The sequence below is a fragment of the Conger conger genome, chromosome 14 (genome assembly GCF_963514075.1).
Source record: "Conger conger chromosome 14, fConCon1.1, whole genome shotgun sequence".
Classification (NCBI taxonomy): Eukaryota; Metazoa; Chordata; class Actinopteri; order Anguilliformes; family Congridae; genus Conger; species Conger conger.
The window spans coordinates 9,586,770-9,599,968 of NC_083773.1; the positions used below are offsets into that span (position 1 = coordinate 9,586,770).

At 44.3% G+C, this 13,199-nt stretch overlaps 1 protein-coding gene across 6 annotated transcripts in view; it reads right to left on the minus strand.

The window, feature by feature from the left end:
- Positions 1-9,247: 9,247 nt before the first annotated feature.
- The window catches only part of iqsec1b (IQ motif and Sec7 domain ArfGEF 1b), a 194,637-nt gene continuing 190,685 nt past the window's right edge, over positions 9,248-13,199 (minus strand). For 5 of the 6 annotated variants that reach the window (XM_061219406.1, XM_061219404.1, XM_061219408.1 and 2 more), the window contains 2 exons: positions 11,801-11,850; positions 9,248-9,806 (listed from right to left, as the gene is read on the minus strand). In XM_061219406.1, the coding sequence (XP_061075390.1) occupies positions 9,303-9,806; positions 11,801-11,850 (554 nt within the window). In that variant the 3' untranslated portion in view covers positions 9,248-9,302. The remainder of the gene's footprint in view (positions 9,807-11,800; positions 11,851-13,199) is intronic. The other variant, XM_061219409.1, reaches the window with a different exon arrangement.

Here is a 13,199-nt window from a genome sequence, read left to right on the forward strand (position 1 = left end):
TTCCTCCCACAGTCCAAAGACATGCAGGTTAGGCTGATTGGAGAGTCTAAATTGCCCGTAGGTATGAGTGCATGAGTGAATGGTGTGTGTGCCCTGCGATGGACTGGCAACCTGTCCAGGGTGTATTCCTGCCTTTCGCCCAATGTATGCTGGGATAGGCTCCAGCCCCCCTGTGACCCTGTTCAGGATAAGCGGGTTAACATAATGGATGGATGGATGTCATATTCAGTCATTTATTTTATGCCCAGAAATGATCCTTAACACTCACCGTCACTGCCTGATTGAGTCCTCCATGGGGAAGCTTCCCCCCCTCCCCCTCATATCCAGAAATGATGCAGCTATTTAGCTTGCTGCTCCTAGCTCGTACTCCTAGCAGCTGGGATATATTTAGCACAAAGCGTCAAGAGACCAGACAGACAAAAAGGGCAAGTCACCACTGTTACACCACCTGTTTCCCAATTAGTAGCAGGAATAGACTGGAATTGACTGGGTTGTCACTGGAACGGTCACGCGCCTGAGACCCTCTGACGGCACAAGGTGAAACAGAGATGACAGTTCTGAAATCACATTGTTCCTGGGAAAATTCAAAATGAAACAAGCATTGTGGAAAATATTTTGTGATTGGCGAATTCCAGAAACGGAAACCGTGACAGCAGTAAACAGCGCTCAATAGAATCGGCAGGTTGCCTATGAATGCTGTACATGTATTACGCTCCTCGAACGTTTTTTTGAGTCATCGGGTTCATATGCACCTTTCCTTTTCTGCAGGCGAACAGCAGGACATCTGGAATTTAATAAACCAAGGACACTTCTCAATTGTCCTGCAGCTAACCTTGTGCCTGACCCCCGACACATGGAAAAAAAATACAGACATATTTTCTCAAATTTCCTTGGCTGAGGAAAATAATAGTTACACTAAACCTGAATACACTAAAGCTATTCAAAAAAAGAAACTTGGGAATCGTGCTGTTAGTATGTATCACACGCTGTGCACATAAGCATACATGTACAGTGCACTAGTATGTTCATCAGGTACAGACAGTCCATAGAGATTACACCTGTTGGAAAGTAACTGTCACCAGTTTGTATTTACAGGTAAAAACCTATGTATTTGTCTACATTAAATTAAAGAAGAGTGGGCTAAAACTCCACAGCGAGGTGAAAGACAAATCAATGGAATTATTGCTGCTAAAGGTGACGCAACAAGTAATTTAAGGGGACAATAGCTTTTCCAATGGGATGATTTGAGTGTTTGATAACGTTTTTCATCGCAATAATAGAGCAATCAGAGAGGCGTCAAATACCTTTTCATGGCTCTGTAGAAGGGTAGGAGGGAGGTGGAGGGGGTAGTTACATTTACTGAAGTCTTATCTACCTTAGGTATCAACCTTAGGTTTTCTTTAAAACCACAGGTAGCCCAATACTTTAGTGCCTACTGTACAGTCCTTTTTGATACTGTACAGTAGGCACTAAAATTGTGAGATGTGGCAGAGAGGTTCGGATTAGATGTGTGGGACCAAGTAAACATATTGTTGCAACAAAGTTATTTTCTTTAAAATAAAATAAAAATCTCATGTTTTTGGCCTGTACTGTATGTGTGTGCATTAAGTAAGAAGAAACAATACGTTCTGAATGAAGAATGAGGAATACCTTATCCAAAAGATAGACATTGATGAAACGTTGGTATGAATTAAAATGAGCAAACAGTAAATAGACTGTGTTGTCATTTGTGCGTTTCTTATAATGCAAGAAAATGCATAGCTAAATATCCTGTTACAAGACCCCTGAGCTTTGAATACAAAACGTATTCCTGCTTACCACAGCATGCAATGACTGATAGAATCGGAAATCCACATTGATAAAAGATCCGGACTAGTCTATGATCAAGTATGCTCTATAAACATGACCATATTGCGGTCTAAAATGAATGCTATTGTATCCTTCAAAACACAGGTATTAACCATGAAACAACGTTAAACCAGTTACAGCCCAGTGAAAATCTGATTATTGTGATGTTCTGAGACAGACAGCAATGAGTGCTGCAGCCTAAATCAATAATACCACCTTTTAATGTGCCTTCCCAAAGCACATCATCTGGTCTCTTTCCATTTTCCGATGGCATCTTACATTATCAGAGATATACAGTACTGTGCAGAAGTCTTAGGCACCCTAGACTTTATTATATATATGTTTATTTTTTTTGTGTGTGTTAGTATAAAAGAACACATTTGATATTTTTCCACCTATTCATTTTACAAAAGATTTAGTGATTTTTGTATTTAATTTTAAAAAGTAACATATAATGGCAAGCAATTTACTACTTTTTACATAAAAACTTGATCAAGGCTATCTGACCTTACTGCTGATTGTCTTAGCCAACGCTGCCCTGCAGTTCTATACAGAGAAGTGATGCAGTTTTAACACTGAAGGGAGGTCACAAATATATTGATTCGATTCAGTTTTTAACTATTCTGCCAAATTACTAAAATGTAACGTAAAATGTATAGTATGTTTATTTAGGACCTTTCATTGAATTATTATTGAAAGAATCTTATCTGTACAGAATGTTATACAGGTGCCTAAATCTTTTGCACAGTACTGTGTCTGGTAAATGGACTGCATTTATATAGCGCTTTTATCTAAAGTGCTTTACAATTAATGTCTCTCATTCACCCATTCACACAACAACCAGCTTGTTGGGAGCTATTGGGGATTAGGTGTCTTGCTCTGGGAGACTTTGACACACCCATGGCAAGATTGAACCCGCACCCTTCTAACTGCCAGACGACCACTCTTACCTCCTGGGCTGATGGGGGCTGGATCATGGCTAATGCAAGTGAAAAACTCAAATGATACCCGCAGAAGTCAGACTGCATGAAATAATTATTTTTTAAATCTATTGTTCAGTTTAAAAAAATAAATAAATCATTCACACCAGTTATTTGCTGCCTAGCTTTGAGCAAATGTATTTGCATTGATTGGATTTGTACCTGTAATATACACTATGGGTATTAAACTGCAGGGTAGCAATAATTTAGAGTTGCTAAAATGTTGACAAAGTAGCACTTGAAACTCCATCCATCCATCCATTACCTTAACCCGCTTATCCTGAACAGGGTCATGGGGGGCTGGAGCCTATCCCAGCATACATTGGGCGAAAGGCAGGAATACACCCTGGACAGGTCGCCAGTCCATTGCAGGGCACACACACCATTCACCCACACACTCATATCCACGGGCAATTTAGACTCTCCAATCAGTCTAACCTGCAGGTCTTTGGACTGTGGGAGGAAACCGGAGTACCCGGAGGAAACCCACGCAGACACAGGGAGAACATGCAAACTCCGCACAGAGAGGCCCCAGCCGACTTGGATTCGAACCCAGGACCTCCTTGCTGTGAGGCAGCAGTGCTACCCACTGCACCATCTGTGCCGCCCACTTGAAACTCGTTAAAAAAATTCAAATGGATTAAAGAAGTTAGAGGTACATTTCTTTGAAAGATAATGCGGTGACAATTATTGTTTGCATTATGAATTGCTGGCTCATTCTTCTAAAACAGTGGTCTCCAATGCTGGTCCTGGAGAGCTAGTAGGTCTCCTGGTGTTCGTTGTTACTCTGCACTTAATTTAAAAAAATAGAGCAATTGATTACAGTTAACTCTCACCTGGTTAGCTGGGTCTCAACAGGGTGCTGATTCTAAACTAAAAACTAAAAACCAGCAGACCTAAATAGCTCTCCAGCGCCAGGGTTGGAAACCACAGTTCTAAAATGTCTGCAGCTTGCGACCTGAGAAACTAGTGACATGAGAGCCACATGCAGTATCTGCAGACTGGAATGATTAGCATCAAGCCCTTGACTGGTGTGTGCTGTTAGAGCAGATTAAAGGAGACGCCCTGGGGAACAAGTCACACGTGACAGCTCAGTTCTGTACATGGTTAGAGCACCAGGCTGCTGAATTTAGGGCAGAGTTAACATCCCAGGCAGTAGTTACTATAACCCTGAGCATGGAATGTACTTCAAACGTCTTTACTAAGATTGTGACACTGAGTGTGACCTGCAAGCATTGTGCTGTGGTCAAATAATGAACAAAATCATAATGCTAAAAGGTTGAGCTTTCCTAATAAATGGAGTAGTGTATATAGCCAGGATTATTCTTATACGTATCGTATACAGTATGTTAAGTGTGAAGTGGGATGGGTGTCATCGGTATACTGTGCATATGGCTCTAATTCTGTTGTATTAGATCAGAGTTTGCCAAACCAGGTCCTGGAAAGCTGCAAAATCTGCTGGTTTTTGTTGTTACTTGGCACTTAATTGATCAATGGAAGCAGTTTATCATGCAGTTAACTCATCTCTGGTTTCCTGGATCTAAAGTGGTTGCTGTATTTAAAGTGGGGAAAAAAAGAAGAACCTTTCGGTCTGAAACACCAGGGCTGGCCACTCCTGGATTAGATCTTCAACGCGAAGCCTCCTCTTCGATCCACTGTTTTAGGATTCCATGATGTTTCCAGAAATAAAACTGTTTCAGAGTGAAGGCCAGTGGCTACAGAGCTCAGGGCTCACAGCACAACTGTGGAAAGTTTCTAATCCCAAATAAGTTTCACGACAGGACTCAAAGACACTTAAAAAGACACTGAAAATATTGTAACTGAAATATAACTCATGGTTTATGGCAAGCTGCAATAAATAATATCTTCAGGGTGTGATTAAAAATGTGAGAAAAATGCATAAGTCCATAAATGCTACAAATTAGATGCATATTACATTATAATACTCTAACAGTGTATTGTAAATGCACATGCACAGTTGAATCAGATCCCGTAAAAATTACAGATTTACAGTCCTAAGTATGGAGAAAAAAATCATTCAGAAATAGAGTATAATAGTCATGCTGTGCCTTTTCACGGTTCACTCACGTATTTGAAGTGGTCTGACCACGATTCAGATTAATTCCCTGTCTGCAGATGTACCACAATATGATACAATACAAACACTACATCAGAATATGACACTGTGATGATAGCTGACCAATAGCAGACCAGAGTGATGTAACGCAGGTTCCACCGAGGAAGAATGATTTCACATGCAGCAAGACTCACAAAAATTCAAGTCTTATATCGTTTTATTTCGCGTTCTCAACATGGTCACAGTTATAGTTTTACATCAATAGGGTCTTATCTACTTACAAACAAAATGCATATTAAAATGACAGCACTCCTCTCTTCCCCTTTTTAATTACAAAATGGGCCTCGAGTCAGAGAACAGAAGCGTCGGAACATGAAGACGAGAAGCTAGTGAGGGTTATGTAACAGTCGGCTTTTAAGACCTAGATCCTATGACAGTCCAGTACAGTAGGAAGCAGAAGCAGCTATATGATCAGGTTTTTTTTGTTTTTTTTTGTTTTGTTTTAGGGAGGAGAAAGGAATGCGCCCTCGATGTGACTGCACACGTTATATTTGAGTACTAATAATATACAGAATATGTACAATTGGTTATCCCCTTTAAACATTTTCCGTGAGTCCCGTCATCCAACATCAGCCGTCTTCATCCCCCCTTCCCTTTTTGTATTCCTTGAGATATGTCTTCTTTCAGTCCCTCGTTTCTTTGTTATTTACACACTGAGTCTTCGGTTCTGACGCACAGGAGAAAATGGTGTTTTTTTTTTTTTTTTTTTTACAACGTGGGTACATGAATGAGATGCATGCCGGACCGCGCGGTTAAACACGCAGCTTAACGTGGAACGGCGAGTCAACATCAAGAGTCTCGCTGGAGAGAAAACAGAAATGAAAGGGGGATGGGGGAAGAAAAGAAACGGCACCAGCCTGTGGTTAATAAGAAACAGGAGGGATCGGCTGCGTACAGAGCAGCGGGGGTCGTTCCCAGGCTGAATGGCCGTGGACACAGCTGTAGTGCTACAATTACATGTGCAGAGATCAACTTTTACATTTTTTACATTTGCCATACAATTTGTTATTAAACTTAAAAAAGTAAAAGGAAAATCAAATGTACAAAGACACATTTGATTGGTTGTTGTTGTCCCAGAAAAGATTTGTTTCAGCATTCATTGGGATTTCATTTTGAAGGATGACTTGGTGAAACACGACAGGAAAAAAATATATATATATATGTTGAAGTTTGATATGGCAGGGCATAGAATCTGAACATGGGTGTGTGCTTGGAGTTCCAGTAATCACAGTACAAACCGATTCGAAATCTGCGCTGTTTTAGTCGAGATCATTTGTTTAATTACATACATGTATTATGAGAAACCACAGTTAACATGTTTTAATTGCGAATTAAATGTCTTCAGTAACATGAATTATATTGTGTCCCTAATAATGGTGTCTCATAATACAATAATATTTACTGAGTATACATGTAGACAAAAAATTCCATTCCTAATTTGTTTATTAAAACACGGCACACTGACAGATAGAAGAGCAGAGTATCTTATAAAAGTATGTACATACATACATCCTTAGTACCACTGCGTCTCAGTGTGTACAGTACACCCACAGTATTTACAGTCCAAAGAGGAATCATTATTCAATCCAATCTCTTCTGGAACAGCCCATGATAACAGACTCTACCATTGGTGCACAGTGGCATGAAGAGAAGTCTACATATTGTAATATGTTGTCACTTAACTTCAACGATAATCGACAGTAACACTGATATATTTTTGCGAATATACAATATGTAGAAGAATAGCCTCACAATATTAACATTACATGCAAGATTATTTTTCTTTTTGACATTCCTCATCACCGCTGAAAGCAGGTTCTCAAGGGTCATGGGGTGACGCGCAAGCCAACGATGATCGAACGTAAGGGAGGAAAGAAATAACATAAAGCCAAGCGAAAAGCGAAATGAACGAGAAAACAAAACAAAAAAAAACAAACCACAAAAAGGACAAGAGCTCCCACCTGATTCAGTACATATATATTGCACATGATTTAGAAAAACAAAGAAAACTTCAAATGAGACTTCAACTCAAAACGTATGATATTACTCTCTTAATGCGATCTGTATCAGCACATCCACGTTTAAGCTGAGAGATTTACACGTAATACAGGGGCCAATCTATAACTCAAATGTCCAGGTTTAATTATTGATCCAGCGCCGCCCCCCCCCCCAGGAAACTCAAAGTGTGGGTACCGAGGAACCCTCTTTAGCTCTGCCAACACATCAAAACATCGGTTTGATCGTGTTTCAGGTGCCTGATAAAAAAAAAAAAAAAAGACGTTTAGAATGAAAATGATGCAGCAACGCACTGAAGCTATTATGTATGGTCACCTCTGATATATACCACACCCTTCAGCCTGATATATACTCGCCGCATAACCTTGCGACAAGTGTCGTATGTAGTACGACACTTTTTCTCAGTGTTGCACACCTGTAGAATGTTGTTCTGTACAGTGTTGATTGGACACTGATGGAACTCTGAAATTATTGTCATGGACAGGCTACGCCAGACCCTGCCCTGTTTTCAAAAATATGAACATCAGCTGTTTAGCATGTTCTTGCCACAGAGACACCAGAACCGTCATCAGCAGACCTTAGCCGAAATATAAATGCGAAACGTCGCACAACACTTTCATTTTCGTCATACGACACTTGACGCAAGGGCTGTGCGACGGGTATAAATCAGGTTTTCATCCGGCCATCAGACACAAGGCCTCGGGTGAACCAGAGACGCACTGAGGAACACAATCGGAGTACGGTAATGTGACGTGCGGTGAAATGTACGATGCAAAGGGCCCTCTCAGCCAGCTGAGGCCAAAGTCACGTGAAACGCTCTGCAATGGGGTAGCCTGCCTGCTTCCTTTCTTTTACTCGCTTCATTTGTTTCAAATCAAACTTCAAAATCCCACCGGAAAAAATGAACTCATTCATATATGTGCGATTTTGTGACAATGTGTGCGTGTGTGTATATATATATATATATATATATATATATATATATATATATATATATATATATATATATATACACACACACACACATTTCGCACAGCGCTAGTAGTAGATAGAATATAAGGACGTACAGTATTCCATTTAGGTTTTTTTTTAGTCATCTCTAAAAAAATAGTTTAAAAAAATAAAAGAATGGTTGGTAAGCAGCCAGGACTGATTTAGATTTATACTGAGGTCGAGACAGAGACGTGGCGGCCATCTTAGCTGACGCACGAAGGCTGGCTCGGTGTGGGTCCTGTGTGAGGTTCAGCGGATAGCACAGCAGGGCAGGAGTGCGGTACGTCGCAGCTGCAGCCTACCATCTTCAAAGAGTTTCTATTCCCAAGGCAACCAGAGATATCCCGAATCATCCAACTGCCTAACTAGTATAAGCTTCAGATTGGTATTCATAATAGTGAGACTAACGCCTGCTACTTTAGAGTATAATACTGATAAGAATTCAGATGTCGCCTCTGACCATTTTTATTTCATAACAATAATAATAATTGCAGCTATTATTATTACCTTACAAAATACTATAAGCACGATATACACAAAGCAAATTCTTTGACTAAAATAGTTAATGCATTAATAATTGGCACATTTATTTATGATCGCTAACAGGCGTCACAGACGGCTGTGACCTAGAGCTACAGTAAATACTGGAACAACTGCTTTTGACTGATATTGTCCCGTGGTTAACTCTCCTACGTCGGCCTCCTGAAGTCATCCATAGTGTCCAACGGCTACACCGCCAGAGTTATTTTGAGAAAAAGTAATCTGCTTCTGGAAACTAGTGAGCAGGGTACTGAAGTATGAAGCCCATTTACAGTTTGCCAACACTAACAGAACAGGAGCCAAGGTCTGTGTTCATGCCTCTGTCTAAATGTCTGTCATGTCTACTAACAGGAAGACAGACGTCTACTGTGTAAGTTAGCACTGTACTGTGTCTATAGGAGAAACCTGGTGGCCTCTAACAGTTTTTGTCCTTCAGTCTGTGGCGTTATGCGGATTCATGGTGCGGGGAAGCCATTAGAAAACAGGATGTGGTTAATGCCTCTGATACCCTGGTACAGGAAGCCAGCGATGTCCAGTGTTACGCTGTCTTCTTGGAGGAGAACGACTCTGAAAGTCAAAATCTTTTCTTCCACTCTCTGCTCCTGCTCCCGCCCCCTCCAGGCCATTGGCTGAAAGTGTCGCCTCACCTCCCCCCACCTGCAAGAGAGCGCGCTCAAACCCCGCCGTCCACGCCCCCCTCCCCCACCCCCCCAGACCCCTGGCCATTGGCTGTCCTTAGCGGCGGGGCGGGGCTCCCCTCCCTCCTCCTCCTCCTCCGATTGGGCCCTTCACACGATGGTGCTGATGCCGCTGTGCTTGGGTTTGGTGCTGCTGGGCCCAGGGGCGGGGACCGGCTGCTGGGCGTGGTGGTGAGGTGCATGCTGGGAGTGGGAGGAGTGCTGGGCGTGCGAGGCGTGGCCGTGCTGGCCGTGGTGGCCGTGGCCGTGGCCGGAGCCGGAGCCGGAGCCCTGGTGGTACTGCAGGTGGGCCGGGGGGTGGTAGTGGTGGTGGTGGTGGTACGGAGGAGGGTTCTGCTGGACGTGGCAGTACTGCGCGTGGGAGTGCGACTCGCCCTGGGCCGAGTGGTGAAGGGTGGAGGGGTGGGGCGTGTGGGAGATGAGGGTGGGGTGCTGGGGCTGCTGGGGGGGAGGGGCCGGACCCTTCCCCCGCTTGCTGCCGAACAGGGTGCCCAGCAGGGACGAGGAGTTGGGGATGGGCGGGTGGCCGCGGGACGGGCAGTCGCGGGTGGAGGTGGCCCTGCGCCGCATGTGGGGGCTGCTAATGATGGAGCCCTGAGAGAGAGAGAGAGAGAGAGAGAGAGAGGGAGAGAGAGAGAGAGAGAGGGAGAGAGGAAGAGGGGGAGGGAGAGAGAGAGAGTGAGTGAGTCACACAGAGTACTGGAGAGAGCAGAGCTGTGCAGGGCTGTAACACACACAGACACACAGACACACACACACTCACAAACTCACACACACACACACTCACGTACACACACGCACACTCACACACACACTCACACACACAAAAACTCACACACATACACACATGCAGGCATACACATATACATACATACACACGCATGCATACACATACACACACGCATACACACACACACGCAAGCATACACACACGCAGACATACACACACGCGCACACACATATACAGACACATAGTCACATACACACATGCAAACGCATACATACACATACAAACAGGTACACACACGTACGCACTCACACACACGCTGACACACACACGCCCGTGCTCAGACACACACACACACCACTACAGTGTGAATCACTTGACAGGCTGTGGACTGTGTGCATGCCAAAGATAAACACAGGGAGCCATGCCTACTGAGTGAGTGTGAGACTGACTCCCCGGCAGCCTCAGGAGCTAGAGAGACGAGCGGACCACCGGCCCTTTAAACACAGTGCTGCTCAGACAAACATGGCTGTGCTCACATCTCACTTCAAATGTGTTTCAAGGCTTGGCTTCCGATGGAGATGTCTCATTGTGAAACGGAACAAACAGCAACGTTACCAGAAACTCTCACCAATGACCGCATCCCTGTCTGAATGAACTGGCATTCATTCCCGTTGACAGGTAAAAGTATGTTAGAATTAGTATCATGGTACATTTCAACGTGAAACAGTCTTGGGGGGGGGAAAGAATATGAATATTTAAAAAAATGAATTTTCGCAGGAAAGAACAGACATGCATAACATGCAGAAGCTGGAATGGGCAGAATTCCTATCTGTATTTGGCAACATTGTTATTGGAGGTTGAGGTATCCATTCAGGTTTAGTGACCAAGCTCAATTTGAGCAGATTTTACCTCAGACATTTTAAATATTTAACAGCCCTATATCCTGGGCCTGGAGTGAGTCAATGTATCAGACTCTTTCTCTGCGGAAACTGGGTCAACGCTTCTGAGGTTTCTGTATCAGATGAGATCACCCGTATGGCTGCGTTGGCCTCCAGACCCAGAACAGAACCGAAGGGGCTACAGGCTCGTGCTCTGATCTCTGCCAGGCTCACAGGGGGCCCCCCAATAGCCATGAATGAAATCTAATGAAATACACATTTTCACCTCAGTGTTTGGACAGCAACAGTACAGTAAACACCGGTAAAAAGCCCATCCAGTTCCTCTCCTGTACAGAGGCTACGGGGCTCTGCTCAGAACATGGCGGTGTTCTGAGAGGGTTCCGGGGGAATTCAGGAGGGGGGAACAAAGGGTTTGATGAAAAAGAGTCACAACCAATTACATTGATCTGTGTGGACAGCTTAGACACAGTGGCACTGCCTTCACTTGCACCACGATCACAAGTGAACGAGAACAGACAAAAAACGAACCAAAAAAAGCAAAAAACAGAGACCGCCAAACAAAAGACACTTGTAAAATAATAAAAAAATAATAATAATAACGACACTGTTGAGAGAACACTGTCAACGGAGATACGTCACAGGAGGGGGGGTTAGTGCGATTAGTTGACCGCATGCTTGCTGTGCGAACAAGAAAAAGGTTAACCACGGCCACATGAAACAACGGGAGACCCCCCCCTCCCCTTTCCAAGACAGGCTGGACGTCAACAGCAAGCACTCCATGCATGCATATCAATTCCAGACAGGCAGGTTACGCATTAACAAAAAGGGCAAATAAACAAAGAACTGATAAGCTATCAAGCAAAAAGGAGGGTGCAGCAACAAAAAAAACCACAAAAAAAAGCGGTTCAAAGTGCACATCATCACAGAGAGCAGCTAGACATCAGTGGCTTCCTACTTACTTCCATATTGCTGTCTAGAGATCCTGCACTGCTGCGTCTCCCACGCTTGCCTGCCCGGGACATGCAATACCACAGATTAGAGATGGACAACAGATATAGAGCTGTGTGTATGTGTCCCTTGTGCCTAGGGGGCGCTAGAGGCATATGAGGCACTCTGCAGGCTGAGATAGTTCCCTCTGGGGGGGGGGGGGGGTGGTTGGGGGGGGAGTCTGGAATGAGGAGGGGTGGCTGGGGTGCGGGGGAAAGGGAGCAGGGGGAATCTAGCTGGCGTCGCTTGGAAATTGAGAATTTGGGGAAGAGCAGGCCACTACTACAGGTCCTCCAGTTGCTCTGGAGAAAGGAGAAGCTAGTGCTGGGCATCTCTATGGTGGCTAGCGTTCCTCCAGCCGCTCTGGAGAAGGGAGAAGCTAGTGCTGGGCATCTCTATGGTGGCTAGCGTTCCTCCAGCCACTCTGGAGAAAGGAGAAGCTAGTGCTGGGCATCTCTATTGTGGCTGGCGTTTGAAAACTGGCAGGACGCCTTTGCAGTGCAATGCGGGACGTTTCCCGGTAGAGGAGACCGTGGGCGTTAACTGCCGTCACAAAGCACGGGTTCGCCCTGGTGTAAAACCCAGCTATGACCAGCTTGGATTTACCAGCTACCATCTGTTTCAAAACAAAACTTGAGCTGGTCAAACTATGTAGAGTATGGAGCTGGTCTGAACTGGTCAGCCAGCTACCGGCTGTTTCAAAACCTAGCTTGAGCAGTTTTTTTGAGCAGGGTGCCTTGTGAGAAACCCGGAGCTCAAACGGCCACTGCGGATAAGTTTAGGACGCAAACACGGTGAGTGCGAAGCAGCCTGTGTGAGTGACATTGATCTGAAGAGTTACACACACAGCCAGTGGACACATGACTCGGCACACACGCACACACACACACATCAGCTGTTGCTCGGTAACCGCAATCTTGGCCCGTAGCCGTTCCCCTGCTGAGTTTACAAAATTCCCAGAACGAAAAAACAGTCATTAAAAAAAAAACAAAAAAAACAACTAAACATGATGGAACATGGTGGGATAAAAATAAAATAAAAAAACTCAAGGGAAAGGGGGACCTCGAACACAAGAACCTGCATAGTTTATCTCGGCCGCTTGCCGCGAAGATAACGGAGCCAAGAGTTTTAATGAGGAAAGGGATGGCCGGGGCTTTTTAAATTCAATGGAAAAGTTAACAGACCGCAGAGGGAGCCGCTGGAGCGGCTCTGCAGAGTGACGCCGAGCGCAAATAGAGCCGGATGAAGCGGCGCGGCCTTGAGGCGAAGAGGAGCCTGAACTCGGGCGGATTTCATCACCGACGCGAGGACAGCCAGCTGACAGCTAAACTTAATTGTAATCTGGGCCCATATCAGAAAGTCACTTACAAG